Below are 16,971 nucleotides of genomic sequence, written 5' to 3' on the forward strand. Positions count from 1 at the left end.
CTGGAAATCAGAAAGTTACTATCGAAATGAAAAGACTTCCATAGCGGACTACAGGAGTGAAAACTGATCTTTTCTATGGACTGCGGACCACAAAACAATTTCCGAAAGTAATATCAGATAAACTGCGATTTGGTTATGAAATGTGATTTCCGTTGAGAAGTCTTTATTGTTGAAGTGCAATGGTAGAATTTACAGCAATGCGTTAAAGGCACAACAATCATTGCCAATCCAGTTGTAAAATGGACGTATTTACCTATCAAGAGCAATTTGTAGGTGGCGTTCCGGAGCCCGTGTTCATGAGTTTTTCAATTTATTTATTTTATTTTGATTTTGACAACTCGACTATTTAGACACTTACAGTATTGAATTTACGAGATAACTAAATTTTGTGCAGGTGAGGAATAATTTTTTTTAACCAAAGCGACACATTACACGTAAATGTTATCGTTGGTGCATTTCATAGTGTATATGTACGTTTGTTTCGAAGTGAATAATATCTGTGATATTGATACACGAAGTTGATGTTTATGTTTGTAATGTATGTGCGTGTTTGTCATTGACCTTTGTAATGTGCGCGTTTTGTACTGTATGTACGGTCCACCGTGTGTTAGCAGTATGAGAACAAACTTCAGAAAGAAAATTGAAGACTTCAGCTTGGAAATGAAGAGACATTCAGTATCTAATAGAAGTGTTCACTACGAATAACAACGGGAATTTTGCATCCGAATTTGAATTGAACTTCAAGATATCACTGTATGCGTCGTTCCCAAGAATTGTACCATGCAGTCTTCGGGACAGAGACGTCTCCGTATAAATGCTGTGCGTGGGAAATCATGCTTCATGTCTGAGATCTTCGAAAGTCCGTAATGCCACGCCGGTATTGATTGCACGTATATTTCGGAAATTTATTATGTTCGCGTTACAGAAACACTTTTAAATTTTGGATCAAAAAGCTTGAATCTGTAATTTTATCGTACAGTATGTTATTTCACTTTCTAAAGAACCTTGTGTTGCGTATATTATGTGTGACGTGAATACTTAGAATTAGCATAGTATCTGTACGTTTCAGTTATATACGCAACAAATTCTCTCTCTCTCTCTCTCTCTTTCGTACACAACAATGGCGAGTTTTCCAAAACGTAAGGAGATATATAAATACGACGCACCGTGGCCTCTGTATAGTGTGAACTGGTCTTTAAGACCAGACAAACGTTTCCGTCTAGCATTGGGTAGTTTTGTGGAGGAATACAATAATAAGGTACAGATTGTGTCTTTAGATGAAAATGCATCATCAGAATTCACTGCTAAAAGTACTTTTGATCATCCATACCCCACAACCAAAATAATGTGGATACCAGATAGTAAAGGAGTGTTCCCCGACCTCCTCGCAACAAGTGGTGATTACTTACGTGTGTGGCGGGCAGGAGAGCCAGAAACTAGGCTAGAATGTGTGCTAAATAATAACAAGAATTCGGACTTTTGTGCACCATTGACTTCATTTGACTGGAACGAGGTAGATCAGAATCTAATTGGAACGTCTAGTATTGATACTACTTGTACAATTTGGGGCCTAGAAACAGGGCAGGTATTGGGCCGAACCAGTTCAGTGACAGGTCACGTAAAAACACAGTTAATAGCCCATGACAAAGAAGTTTATGATATTACTTTCAGTCGTGCTGGTGGTGGTCGTGATATGTTTGCCTCGGTGGGTGCTGATGGCTCAGTCAGAATGTTCGATTTACGACATTTGGAGCATTCAACCATAATATATGAAGACCCGCGACATACACCACTTCTCCGTTTAGCGTGGAACAAGCAAGATCCCAACTATTTGGCTACAGTTGCAATGGATGCTACAGAAGTTATAATACTAGATGTGAGGCTCCCATGTGTACCTGTTGCACGGCTTAATAACCATAGAGCATGTGTTAATGGTATAGCCTGGGCACCACACTCGTCTTGTCACATATGCACGGCAGGTGATGATCATCAGGCCCTTATCTGGGATATTCAGCAAATGCCCCTGGCAATAGAAGATCCAATTCTTGCCTATACTGCTGCTGAAGGAGAAATTAATCAGATACAGTGGGGTGCAACACAGCCTGATTGGATAGCCATTTGCTACAATAAATGTCTAGAAATTCTACGTGTATAAACTGTTACATACTTAATGTATTTCAGCAGTTATTAAGCTATTTCACAACACACTAACCAGGAAAAGTTTGTAACTTAAAAATTGTGATATTTACTTTGTACAAATAAGATTTTAAATCATATCGTTCCAATATTGATATCTTCCATTAAAATAATACTCTGTACGTATCACTGTTATAAATATAAATTTAGAATTCATTGACTATGCATTTCTAAGTTAATTTCTGTATGAAACTTGGCACTGATAAAATGGAGTTGATTGTAACTTTTAGAACCCATATCAGATCTTGCTCATTTAGCAAGCTGTAGTTAGCACACACGGTGTATTTTGTGAGAAGTCTGGCATGACAAATCTGCAAGATTGATAAAAGATAAAAATGGTCTCTGTGACTAGAAAAAAATGTAATGATGTAATGAGAGAAGTAGATATTCAGTATACATATTTTGGCAGTGTGGATTCTCTTTGCATCATACATTTCAGGAATAAAATAGGTAGATCATGCAAAGTTCGTTATTTGTATTGCAATTTCAGTGCCAAATGTGTCTACTAAATGTTGTATGAGTTAAATGAAAGTGTCATTACCTTTACTAATCATATTTATAGGTTACATTTTTGAATCAGTCAGCACAGTATGGTAAAAAACACATGTAACTTGGACATATTCTGTAGAGTATGCTGTAACATCTGTGATGTTATGATGTAAATTTAACTGATCTACCCTGTGTATCCAGTACATGCATAAGCAAACAAAGCAGAATTATGAATTGTAAGATAACACAGTTATCATCTGTATAATATATAGGTAACAGACCATTACATTTCCTGAGAAACAGAGATTTATTACGTATAACTAAATTATTCCTGAATTTAACTTCAGCATTTATGTTCTTTAAAAAGGTCACATATTTTTTGTAAGATTTGGTGAGATGAAAACTAATGACTATACAACTAGTATTACATGTAACTAGCAGACATTGTGTGACACTTGTATAAAATATGACCATATCAAACTACAATATGGAATTAAAAGTAGTGTTGCTGAAATCAAGTGCTTTAATGCATTACGAATACACTGTATTTTGCTTCACAATTGAAATATGTAGATATTCTTATAATCTAAATAGTTTCATTAAAATTTGAGCAAATGTGTACTGTCTTCAAAAGTGTAGGTGATAACAGATATCAGTGGATGTTTGTCAACTGCGATGAACGTAAATCTCATTTTCTTGGAGCGTTTATGTAACTGCTCTGGATAGATGGCAGTCTTTATGTGAGAGATTATTCTTATTCCTGTGTTTCTTCTTTCATATTTCTCATGAGAAACTTTCAGAATTTAACTATCCTACATTAACTAATATAGTATATTCTCTGATCTCAAGATAGGTCCAAACATTTCTTGTTGGTTCACACCTTTCAGTAAATTTATGTTTCTGTCCTTTCTATAGTGTGAATTTTAATTATGGATTTTTTTTTTTTTTTTGCTCAGACAATGATATATCGTAGTTTAGCCAGCCATAGCAAATGCTAAATCATAAATCAGTGTATCATGTTGAACTCTTTTAGTGCCTGATGAATCACATTTGCATTGATAGTGCATATCTGTTTTCGTAAAATTGTTCTGTGTCATGTTGGTACTGGTACCAACATTTCAACTGCTTTTGCAAATGGCAAAACTGCAACAAAATTTTACAACATGGCATGGTCTGTAACCCAGAGCAATATTATGAAAATTGACACAGGCTATGAAATGCTACAAAATCACAGTTGTATCCAGCCTTGAGCAAAGTTTTATATGTTCTAAAAGTAGATTAGTCCCTCATTAGATTATCAGTTCATATTCTAAAAGAGGATTTCACTTGTCAGAGAAATAGAGGAGGTGATAACATTTGACATTGTTTTGAGTGAGTGTATTGAATGATGTTTCCCTTGTTGTTTCTTCAATTTATTAGAAGTTAAGTATTGTTCTTTCTTATTCTTGTCATGTAAGCCTTGTATGTTGGTTAATCAGTTCAAGTATGATGTACCAGTACATTGTGTGATATGTCATTGATTTTACAAGAGCTGCCATTTACATATGGTCATTTGTAGCAACATTCAGACTGTTAACAGTGCTGCATGTGATTTCGTGTAATTACATATGTGCATATGCAAACCACTCATATCTAGTCAAAAATTAGTATATAGCAGAGAAGGGATTCACTAAGAGGAACAATCTGAATATGCTTAGGAAAGTATTTTTGCGAATTGTCATATATTTTTTAATACTCGGCATTGTAATTGAGAGGGATTCAGTGGATAATAGTTAGGCAGTTTGTTTATTACAATAATGTATTTATATGCTCTTATCTTGTGTTTGAGCTATGTTGAGTTGTTAATAAAGTCTTAAATTGAAAGTTGTCAGATTGTTTAAGCAGATATAATACCCTAATTGTTTAACCTTCTTGACATTGTTCGTATGTGAATATCACATGTGGAGTAGTTTAATCATGGCTGGCTCTTCAAATAATATCAGTAATTCTGATGGAATGTACTCAGCTCCAATGGCCTTGTTTTGACATAGGTCTTTGAGTGCTCTGTCAGATTCTTCCTGCTGTATCTTCTTCAAATATATAATAATGTATGTAATAATCCATGTAATAAAATGAAACACATGCAGCTGTCCTTTCAATGTAATTTATTGTATAGCAACCATTTTCAGTGACTCGGTACACCATCTTTGGGCATTAACTGATGCTGAGGGGGGTCAACTCCAATTGTACTCGCAATCCCATCAGTGGCCAATATCTGTGAACTGGCTTCCGTAGACCCCTGTAACAGTGATGTTGTGTTGCAATCAACAACTGCCAACTGACTGGAGAAACATAAAAAAAAGGAAGATTATGGTTTAGTGTTACATTGCATCAAGATAGCATTCTTTATTTTTTAATGTTTCTCCAGACAGTGGGTATTTGATGGTTGCAGGCGCAACATCACTGTTAAATAGTCTATGGAAGCCAATTCATAGATGTTGGCCACTGATGAGATTGTGTATGCAATTGGAGCGCAATACAATTGGAGTACAACATCTCAGTGTCACTTAAGGGCTGATGAAGATGTATAGAGTCACCGAAACTGGTTGCTATATAATAAATAATGTGTTGGATGGCTGCAGATGTTTCATTTTATTCCATAATTGAACTGCTGAAGTCCCACAACCCTTCAATCAGAAGGATGGACATCCAAAAGCATCTTCATCTGTGCCCTCTTCCCTTTCTATAATATTGCCTTCAAGGTCATTTCCCATATATAATAGCTCCTCTATATACTCCTTACACTGTACAACATTCCCTTCTTTGCTCAGTACTGATTTTCTGTCTAAGAGCATGATATTCATACAACTGCTTATCTTTTCTCCAAAGACCTCTTTCATTGTCCTGTGGGCAGTATGTATATTTCCAATAATTAGATATATTCCTGCCTCCATATAACTAGAATTCTTTTTCACAAAATGATGACATAGTAGCAGTTGCAAGAAATTTTTCATGTTATTCAGTTTGTTACTTTTTGTCCCTCCATGGAACACCCGCCACTCTTTTCCCAGTATAAGCCATCAGTGGATGTCCAAATGATATGCCCCTTATGCTTGATGAATAAATGTAATATTCCAAGGGAAGAGTAGTTCTACAGCGGTATGTAATAATCTGGAGAGGGATGCCCTTAACCATGAGTCTTAGCTTCACAAGGAAGCTGTATAACACAGCAAGGTTGTGTAACTGACTATTAAAGATAATCTCCAACTTCTATGCCTGGTTGCAACTCCTTTTATCCCCCCCCCCTCCTCCTTTCCTTACCAGTGCACAACAGTAAAAAATGTAAATTTTGCCTTTAGTAGAAATTATAAAGATCCTAACAAGCAATTCACAGTTTTTTAAATTATTATGAAGGCACCTTGTGCAACAGCTTGTATCTGTATCCACAGATCAACAGGCATATGGTAAACCTTTACAATTATAGTATCGAAAACAAGTCAGTTGAACAGTTTCAAATATTGGTTCGGTATGTATTTGCACATTTGTTTGTTTTCTCTTTTACTAGAAGGGTTAAGATGTTATAAGCACTAAATGTGTGGTATGTTAGTATTACAAAATTCTACAATACAGTGCTTCTGCTAAGAATTAGGCAAAACAGATAGAGAGAGATGTAGTTGGCAGACATCTTAAAGTCAATTCAAGTCAGGAGTGAAAGAGCAAAAGTAGAACATCATTTATTTGTGCATTGTTTTGGCAGGTATATTCTGAAAAACATTATCTTTCTTTTTACTGAACTTCTCTCACCCGTAACCCCATCCCCTTCCCTGTGCTACCTTGTTGTCAAAGTAGTATTAAACCCTAATCTTTCTTCCCATCTTTCTCATTCCCAGGAAGATTGGCAGATAGAGTTTTAATAAATTCCAGAGTACATGTTTTTTCCTTTCCTGAGAGACTAAGGCTAATGTTTCAGCAATTGCAACAGAATAAGTAGCAAACATTGATAAAATATTGGTCATTTGTAGGCAACTATAAAAAGAATGAGAATCAAAAAGTGAGTTGTAAGTACTGAGAGTGAAAAATTTACTATTTTAAAAATGGTGAGTGTGCAGTGTGCATTCAGTTAAAAATGTGTTTTCTATGTTATCCATCACCATTTCTTTCATTTCCATTATACACTTTCTCTTCAACATTTTAAAGATCTCCTGAGCTTTGTATTTTGAGTAATTGACTCTGATTGTAATAATTTACTCTTATTTTACAAAAACCAAATTTTTTTTATCCAAACTTTTGATTATGGCTTGTTTTCTTAGATGCAGTATATTCACTTTTGTTACAAGATCCTACGTCTGTAATTACTGAAACTTCACCCAAGCATAGGTATGTATGTAATATTCATATCTATAGCTCATTAGGGAATATCTGACTCTCAGTTAGTGCAAATATGTGTTTTCTTTTAAAAGCTACCTACTGTTCCTCATTCATTAGGGATCTGGAATAAGTCAAGCTATAGATTCACAGGCATAGACAGTCTGCTGCTCTAAAGTATATTATCAACAAATTACCGTTAGTGGTAACTCTACACAGTGATAATTATGGGAACTGCTTTTAGATTGCTTTATGTGTGTATGGTAGGAGAAAAACAGCTGGTATGAAAAGAAAAAAACTGCTGCTCCATATATTACTCACCTACTGTTCTTAGTTAAAGTTTCAAATAAAGCATTTATACAGTTGTAGACAGAGCAGTCTATATATTGAAAAATCGAGGACTGTTTAATACGAATATTAGCACTACATGCAATTTCCGTGAGCTCAATGATTCTGAGAGATTTTTATATTAACCATAATTTCAAATTGAACGCACCATCTCTTGTCCAAGGATACTTGTTTTGTTCTGTAGGTGTTGAGCAGTTGGGATGGGGCAGGAATTACATGGATCGCCATGTTGTTATGATATGCTGTCACATGTGGTTAATGTTTGATTTTTTATACAATGATGATAGGGTAAACCAAGTTCAGTAACAATGATGCAAGGCAATTATATTACGAGAAGGAAAGGTGTTTAAATTGTGCCTGATTATCTATACGTGGCATTTACCATTTTCTGGCAGATTGTTGAGTAGGTGTATACTCATGTATATTATTCCTTTCTGGACCAATGCTGACCCCTCAAAGCCTTCATAGATGTTGTGCTGGTCCTAATGTTGTATTCATGCTGTTCACATTTTTTGTTTGAAGAATAGAGGAATGTTGATAATGGGAAAGGACATTCATGAATACATGTATATGAAATAGTTGCCAAAGTACCCCTGCAAGACGTTGTAAAAATAACACCAGAGATAATTCTTTTAACATGCTTTTGTGTTTTAAAAATGCTGTTATGTAAGTTTAGATTTCCTCAGAAATTATTCTATAACCTATTAGTGAAGGAAAATACACAGAGTTAACTAATTTTTAAATCACCCATAGTAGTAATCGTGCACTGCAAACCTAGCTGGACTACGTTGCTTCATTAATTCCAGGCAATGATTTTACCAATACGTCCTTTTCAGAGATGTGCTAGTCCTGCATCATTTCTGTGATTGTTAGCTTCATAGTTAATTTAGAGCAAACTGGGTTTGTGTAGAAATTTGCACAACATAGTTGACATCTACTGTCCCCCAAAATAATTAAAGCTGTTGTAAAAACTCTTTATATATGAATTTTGGTAAGTTACCCCAGGTAAGAATCCTCTGAACTTAGTGCCCCATATATTGGGTACTCAAACACAGAATATTTCTGTTCTGTCATGATTCTATGTCAACAACTGTGTTTGATGAGTCCCATACTAGAAAACATTAAGCAATGAAATTCTTCTTTAAGGGAAGAGTCAATCATGACAGATTAATACATTAAAAATAGGTCATTAACAACATCTAGTGCTCTCACTGTAGTCTCAGAAGCTGCTTTTTGTGTTCAAATACAAAGTGCTCATACAGCATATACAGTTCTTGCTGTTACAGTCTTCAGTCTGAAGAGCTGTTTGATACAGCAAACCATGCTATTCTATCTTGTGAAAGTCTTTTCATGTCTGTTCAACTATCGCAATCTACATTCATTTGAACCTACTTATGACATTCATCCCTTGGTCTCTTTCTACTGCTTTTACCCCCTTTTACACACACCCTTCATTGCCAAACTGATGAGTTCCTGGAGCCAAAAAAGTTGTCCTGTCAACTGATCCTTTCATTTAGTCAAGTTTTGCCTTCCCAATTCAATTCAGTATTTCCACATTAGTTAGTTGATTACCCATGTTATCTTCTGTGGCACCACATTGCAAAAGCTTCAGTTTTCTTATTATCTGAACTTGTTACCATCCATGTTCCACATCCAACAGGCCTACATTCCACACAAATATCTTCAGAAAAGACTTCCTAAAACTTAAATTTATACTAGATGTTAACAAATTCCCCTTTTTCAGAAATATTTTTCATGCTATAGCCAGCATACATTTTATATTGATGGCATTTCAGTATCCTTGTTTTCCTTTTGTTCATTTTCACCTTGTAATCTATTTGAAGACACAGTTCATTTCATTCACCTTCTCTTCCAAGTCCTTTGCTGTATCTGGCGGAGTTATAATGACATTAGTAAACCTGAAAGGGGGCTACTGCCACTCTCTTCTCAACCAGTGCTTCCTTTTCACTTCCTCCGACTCTTATGACTGCAGTCTGGTTTTTATACAAATTGTAATTAACCTTTTTCTCCCTACATTTTGCTACCTACACAATTGCAAAGTCTGTGTCCTGGTCAACATTGTCAAAAGCTTTTTCTAAATATGCAAATACTATTAACATAGGTTTGCCTTTCTTTAACATATTTTATGAGATAATTTGTATGGTCCCATATTGCCTCTTGCATTTCTCCAGGACCCATACTGCTCGTCCCCAAGATCATCTAGTACCAGATTCTCCATGCTTCTGTAAAAAATAATTCAGTAATATTTGCACTTGTCAGCGTGTCCCTTCTTTGGAGTTGGAAGTCTGACGATATTTCTCCCGTCTAGTATATCTTGCCCACTTAGTGGAATTGTTTTACAGTGGCTGGCTCTCCCAAGGATCTCAGTAATTTTGAGGGAATGTTGTCTACTTCAGGGATCTCTTATTGTGACATAGGTCTTCCGTTACCATGTCAAATTCCCCTTGCAACACCATATTTCCAATCTCATCTTCATCTACTTCCTCATTCCTTTTTTGTAATATTGTCTTCAAGTTCCCTTATATAGCCCTTTCATACTTTTCGTCCACATTTCAGCATTTCCATATTTGGATGGTACTTCTTTATCATCTGAGGTTTGATAGTCGCACAGCTGCTTTTGCTTTTGTCAAAGATCTCATTCATTTTCCTATAGGTGGGAACTATCTTTAGCGTATATACAGTGCTTTTCTGTAGCCTTGGATTTGTTCTCTAGCCAGCCTTGCTGGACTGTTGTGCACTTTCTGTCAGTCGCTTTTTGTACACATCTTCATTCCCTTTCACCTACTTCATTTCCTGCATATTTATATTTTCTCTGTTTGTTAATTGTTCTGTACTAGCCCTGGTTCTCTATTGGGCTTAATCTTGTCCCTATTTGATCCTCTGTTGCCTTCACTCTTCATCTTCCAAAACTATCCAGTCATCATCTAAAGTATTCCTTTCTCTGCTTCAATTAGTCATTGTGTAATGCTGCCTCAAAAACTATCAACCACCTCATGTTCTTTCAGTTTATCTAGGTTCCATCTCCTTAATATCCTACTTTTTTGCTATTTCTTAAGTTTTCATAAACTGTTCATAACCAGTTACCTATGGCCAGAATTCACATCTACCCCTGAACATTTCTTGCAGTTTAAAATCTGATTTATAAATTTCAGTCTTACCATTATATAATCAGTCTGTAACTTTCCATTGTCTTTAGATCTCTTACATATGTGGGTGGTTTGAAAAGTGCTTGGAATCACCATGAGAGGTCAGCACTAGCACAACGAGTTGTTTGTGTGATATTCATTGCACTGTTGCCTGTAAACACGTGCCACATCAGTGCTCTTGGAAGAGAGCTGTGGTGGTGATGTGGCTCTGTTGTTGTTCCTGCATAGTGATTTGCAAAGATGCAAAAAATCGAGATTTGAGCAGTGGTTAAATACTTCGTAAAGAAAGGTATGAAAGCAAAGGACGTTCATGCTGATTTCCAGAATACTTTGGGGGACTCTGCTCCTTCATATTCAACTGTTGCCAAGTGGACAAATGAATTTAAATTTGGTAGGGCTAGCTTAGATGATGATCCACACAGAGGTCAGCCAAGATGTGTCACTACTCCAGAAATCATCGCAAAAGTGCACAAAATGGTCATGGAGGATTGCCGATTGAAAGTGCATGAAACTGCTCATGCTTACCGGATGTCATCTGAAAGGGTATATTACATTTTAACTGAAGACTTAGAAATGAAAAAAATATCTGCAAGATGGATGCTGCCACTCATGACGCGTGCCTGCACACGTGTGCCGTTGCCATGACAAAATAGCACAAACTGAGGTAAGAATTGTTGCCACACCCACTTTATTCACGTGATATGGCTCTGTCAGGCTTCCATCTCTTCCCAAAACAATATTTTTCTTGGTGATGAAGATTCACTTCAAACGAAGAATTGATAGCAGGAGTTGACAACTATTTTTCAGGCCTGGAGGAAATTAATTTTCGAAATGGGATCAAGACACAGGAACATCGCTGGATCAAGTGCAGTGATCTACAAGGGGACTACATTTAAAAATAAAAAAAAAGTTTCAGTGATGTAAGTACTTTTTTTCTATTCCATTTCGAGAACTTTTCAAACTGCCCTCGTATATATACACCTTCTTACATGGTTCTTTAACCAACTGTTAGCTATGATTATTTTATGTCTGTGCAAAATTCTACCAGTCTGCATTTTGAGATGTTTATATTTTCCCACCTCCGTGTTGCAAATGTTTTGAGTGAAGTGCTCAGTCGATGCGCTGTTGTTTTCACGTCAATTCTACCAACATTTAGAGTTGTTTAGTACTCGGGGTTTTGTAAAATTCCTGCGTTCATGCCTCGTCGCTGTGCAGCCTATGAAAAGGATTGCGGAAGAATCCCAAATAAATTCCAAAGTACAGTGCAGTTTTAATACCGATATATTTCCAGGACTCTGGTGTCCGAGCCTGGTGAACTGTACCGGTTACATCACATGTACCCAAAGTTGACATCAAATGGTCCAGAGTTCACAACAATCAACAAATGAGTGAGCCTACAATACATTTGCTCGCAACCCTAGCCAAAAAACGAGTGCCCCAAGGCGCCTGCGTGACCTCTATTTATACTTTTGTTAACAATTACCTACAATGAAAATTACAATGTTATGTAAAATCACAATTAAAAGTTAAACCGAATATGAGCTACACATTGCTAAAAATTTACCATCTCAGTGCTGAACAAGGTGAACCTATTTTCAAAAACTTAGTTACAAGTTAATATAACATTTTGTGACTAATTATGTTACAGGTAACAATTACATTTCTAAATTTGTTTATAACAAATCAACTAGTGCCTGAAGTTTAGCGCTAACATATATCGGAGATTCAATTAGCATGCTTTATTTATATGTTCTATTTAATTTGCTGTAGTAATTTTATAATGATAGGTTTACTGGTACATCCTGACAATGTGCTCTATTTCTTTCGATTAGTTACAGTATTAATTTCACATTTATAGTATGTTCCTCACATAAGAACAATGTTAATCAGCAAAGCATCGTTTTCGAATTATATGTATACTGAAATAGTGGTTATTTTTTTATGTAATTTGGATACAGGTCACTTTACAATTGGACAATTAGGACTGGTGTTTATCTTTAATGCTCTCCGAGGGGTTCTGGCAGGTAGCAATGAGACACAGTAATATTTCAATTTCCATTCATTCCTTTCCTCCAGTCCAAGGTCCTTTTCCTAGTATTAAATTCCAGTCCCCATCACAATTAAATTTCTGTCTCCCTTAAGCATCTGAATAGTTTGCCTCTGTAGCTGAGCGGTCTGTGCAGCTGACAGCCATGGGTTCAGTTTACGGTGCTGCCAAGGATCTTCCCTTGGTGGGAAGACTGGGATGAAGTGCACTCAGCCTCATGATGCTAGTTGAGGAGCTACTTGACCGACTGCTAGTGGACTCAGGTCTGCCATCAACAGTTGGAAGTGCAATGTGCTGATGCCATGCACCTTCATGCCACATCTCAATGGTGCCATTGGCTGAGGATGATGGGACAGTTGTTTGGGCCCCATTGACCTGACAGTGGCTAGAATGGTGGTGATTTTCTTTTACGTACCTAAATGATTTCTTTTATCTATTCTACATTCTTTCAGTCTCTACGTCATTGGTGAGGCTAGTTGGCATTTAAACTTCTACTGCTGTGGTGAGTGTTGGCTTCCTCTCTCCCTTGGCTATGAGTGTGTGTTCACTATGCTGTTCATAATAGCTTACCCCGAATCCTCATTTCTTGTTAATCATTAGCCCCACACCTGAATGACCCTGTTTGATTTTGTTATGTGAATCTGCTGACCTGACCAGAAGCCCTATTATTTTATCCACCATGCTCCACTAATTCGTGCTATGTCTAACTTCAATCTATCCACTTTCTCTTTTAAACTCTCTGACCTCCCTAACTGATTAAGGGATCTAACATTCCACACTCTGACCTGTAGAATGTTAATTTTGTGTTTTTCCTGATGAAAACATGTATTCAGTCACTCAGTGACAACACTGGCAACAATATGGAAGATGATAAAGAGAAGGCCAAAATACTGAGGCTGCTCTTCTGAAAATGATTCCTCCTTGAAGATTATATATGTACATTAATGTATGTGAGCATGAAACAGAAAATAAACTAAAATTGCTCTACAGAGTAGACAAGTCCTGTTTTCCAGGAGGGTCATTTGACAGGTACACATAGCTATAAATAATCCCATTTCAATGACATCAGTCTTTTGCAGAATTTTGAAACACGTTTTATAAGCTTTATCAAGAACAAAACTCTTCTCTGTGGAAATTGATTTAAGTTCCACAGAAAATGATCCTGTGAAACTCACAAGATCCAAAAGACAGTAATAAGGCAGAATGCGTTCGATGAACTATCGCAATGATACAGGAGAAATGGTACATGCTTACAGAAAATTAGACCAGCTTTGTGATAAGGTTGAGGACAGTAATTAAATATTAAATTTGCATTTACAAATGACCTGGTAGATTGTGTCATGTTCTCCATGATGATAAGCTCTGCAGGGAAATCGCAATGCTAGAAAACTGTACCAGAGTGCAAGAAGACTGTAGAAATTTGACAGTGCACGGACTGGCAGTTTATCTATAAAATATGCAAATGTGTTGCACATAAAGCACCAGAAAGATTAGTTACTGTGTAACTACACAATTGGTGGCAGATGACTAGAAACAGTCACAATTATTGTTCAATATTTGCGAATAACAGTCCAGAGCACTTTAAAGTGGAATGACATCATAAAATTAGTTGCTGAAGAAGCTGCTGGTGCATTGAAATTCACTGACTCATTATTAAGGACATGTAACTCACCCATGAAGAAAACAAAGTACAGAATCTTTGAAAACTACTCGGTGATGTATCATAATTATCAGGCCAGATTCAGAGATAGAAAAGACGCGAAGTGCAAAAGTACATCTCATCACTGCTTTGTTTAATAAGCAAGAAAGTATCAGAGAGATACCCTATCCAACTTAAGTGGTGAGCACAACAAGAGAGGCATGATGCATAATGGAGAGACGTATTATTAAAATTATGACTGTATACTGTAAATTAAGATTCAAATAACATATTGCTTGGAGCTCATACAGAGGCTGACCAACAGTAATTCCTCCCGTGCACTGTTTATGACTTGAAATAGTGATAGAGATGAGAAATGATAATGGTACACAAAGTACCTTCTGTGACACATCATAAGATGATTTACAGAGTATGAATGTAAATGACCCCCCTCCCTTCCTGATAAAACTTTAACCTTGCCAAGGAGGGGGGGAGGGGGGTGCCTTGCATACCTCAGTGATGCAGATATCTGTACTGTAGGTGCAATGACAATGGTGGGATGTCTGTGGACTGGCCAGAGAAATATATGGTTCTAGGAAGCATCCTTTTCAGTAGTTGCCTGGCTTTGAAACATGGCCCTGTTGGCACTGCAAACAGCTGAAAACAAGGGGAAACTACAGTCGTTATTTTTTCAGAGGACATGCAGCTCTACTGTTTGGGTCTGGCTAACAAACAATGGTATCCTCTTCGGTAAAATATTCTGGAGGTAAAATAATTCTGAACTCGGATTGCCAGGTGGAAACTACTGAGGAGTTTGACCAAAATATCTTACCATTTGTCATTGGATCAGTGAATATAATTTGAGCTTTGATTTCACTACACATTACTCATATTGCTCTCATTTTAATTTTTATTTCTAAATAATGCTTTGACTTAATTTAAATCAGTTATAAAGCTCTCTGTTCTTGCAACAGCTTTCTAACACAGTTATTTGACAAAAGTGAGTATTCCCCAAGCTTTGTAAAAAGGCCAATTCACACTGGCCATCGCAGCACAGTCACGTGAGGTGTTTTCACACTGTCCATCATGTCATGTTAAGAAGTAAGCTTAAGTCAAGTGATCTCAACTCCTGTGGCTGTCCTCAATTGTTTTCAATCTATTACAAATAACAAAGACATGGAATAACAACTGATATAAACCACAATCTGAAAAAGCATGAAAAATAAAGTATAGAGGATGAGAGATGGCAGTGGATGGGAGAAAATGGGCTTGGGGGTCACATGATCAACAATGGACAGTCGTAAAAACTTCATTCCTGAGAAATCTTGATGGTACTGTGATGTTTTATGACATGACTGCTACTATGAATGCCACCATTTGAAAAGCATTATGGAGTGTTCTGACGTGACAACATGGCCAGGGTGAATTGGCCTGAAAGCTTGTTTTGCGATACTGGCACTCTTGAATTTTATCCATCCATACTCCACATTTACGGGCTTACAAATGAATATTTACTGTTGACTTACCAGGTAACCTGTTTCGTTTTTGCACTCAGTGTGGAGGAACATTTTGCCACTTTTCTTAGTATTCCTTATGACACTAATATTCATTGATGCTATAATGCTGATTCACTGCTCTATGCTAACTGAATCAGAAAGTTTGAGTCTGTTTGTTTCATGGAAAACAAAGCCAGTTTTCTGACACTGTTCAGAATTGTTTTTGTATGAGTTATTTAATACAATACCCCACAAATTTCATATTCTACCTGAATCATATGAGTTTTCCAATTTACAGCTGATAAGTTGAAATGTCCCCCAGATATTGTAATATCATCAGCAAATTTATATACAATTTTCCCCAAATTTTCTGTGAGTTGTTTTGTCACCACACTTTGTGAAGTAGGTGGTCTACATTGGCACCTGGTTAGCACATTTGACGTACCTTTCGTACTTATGTCCACCCATATTATTTACATCTGAATCCCTAGTAATTTTATTATATGTAATTAAATTCTTTATGGCTATAAATACATTACCACTACCAGCCTTCAGCCTATCCTAGTGGTACATATCCCTATTGGAATTTGAGATTTCACTGTTGATCATTTCAATTTTCAAACAGCTTTCTGTTGTTAGTAAGATATGAACATTGTTACTATTAATAATGGAGAGCAGTTCTGTTACTCAGCATTGAACACCCTTGCAGTTAACCAATACTGTGTTCTAAGTTCTCAGGCTTTCACAGCTGCTGTCACTTGTCCATAAATTTCTTCTGGCTTGTAGACAATGAGACATATAATTGTGTACTAAAACAATTATACTTCCTGATAAAAAAAACAAATGAAGCATCCAGATCACAAGGCCGGATGTCTGTGTAACTTTGTACACACACACACTATTGGCAGGTACGTATATGATTAGAGCTGCAATTCTCTGTAACCGGTAGAATGGCTATCAGAGTGCATTAGTGATGTTCATGTGTAGTGTTGCTACCAGACCCAGTACAGTATATAAGTGGCATTAACAGCGCCAGATGTCAAGTGATCACTGTGTATGGCACGGAGATGACGCATACTCAACATGAGACAGTGTTATTAGCACCTGACACTGTCAGAAAGAAGCCTTGATGTGAATCTTCATTTAACAATACAGTATCCATATTTGTGGGGCATTCAGGTGCCACAGTAGCCTATTATTGGACTGCATGTGAATGTGATGGCTAGCATACCCGACATCAAGGTT

The 16,971-nt window shown here is 36.6% G+C and overlaps 1 protein-coding gene across 1 annotated transcript; it reads left to right on the forward strand.

Moving 5' to 3' along the window:
• The first annotated feature begins 511 nt into the window (after nt 1–511).
• On the forward strand, nt 512–4,552 carry LOC126465277 (DDB1- and CUL4-associated factor 7-like). The gene has a single exon (XM_050096294.1). It carries the CDS (start codon nt 1,121–1,123, stop codon nt 2,153–2,155), a length of 1,035 nt encoding a protein of 344 aa, XP_049952251.1. The 5' UTR covers nt 512–1,120; the 3' UTR covers nt 2,156–4,552.
• The last annotated feature ends 12,419 nt before the right edge of the window (nt 4,553–16,971 follow it).

Source organism: Schistocerca serialis, chromosome 1 (genome assembly GCF_023864345.2).
Source record: "Schistocerca serialis cubense isolate TAMUIC-IGC-003099 chromosome 1, iqSchSeri2.2, whole genome shotgun sequence".
NCBI lineage: Eukaryota > Metazoa > Arthropoda > Insecta > Orthoptera > Acrididae > Schistocerca > Schistocerca serialis.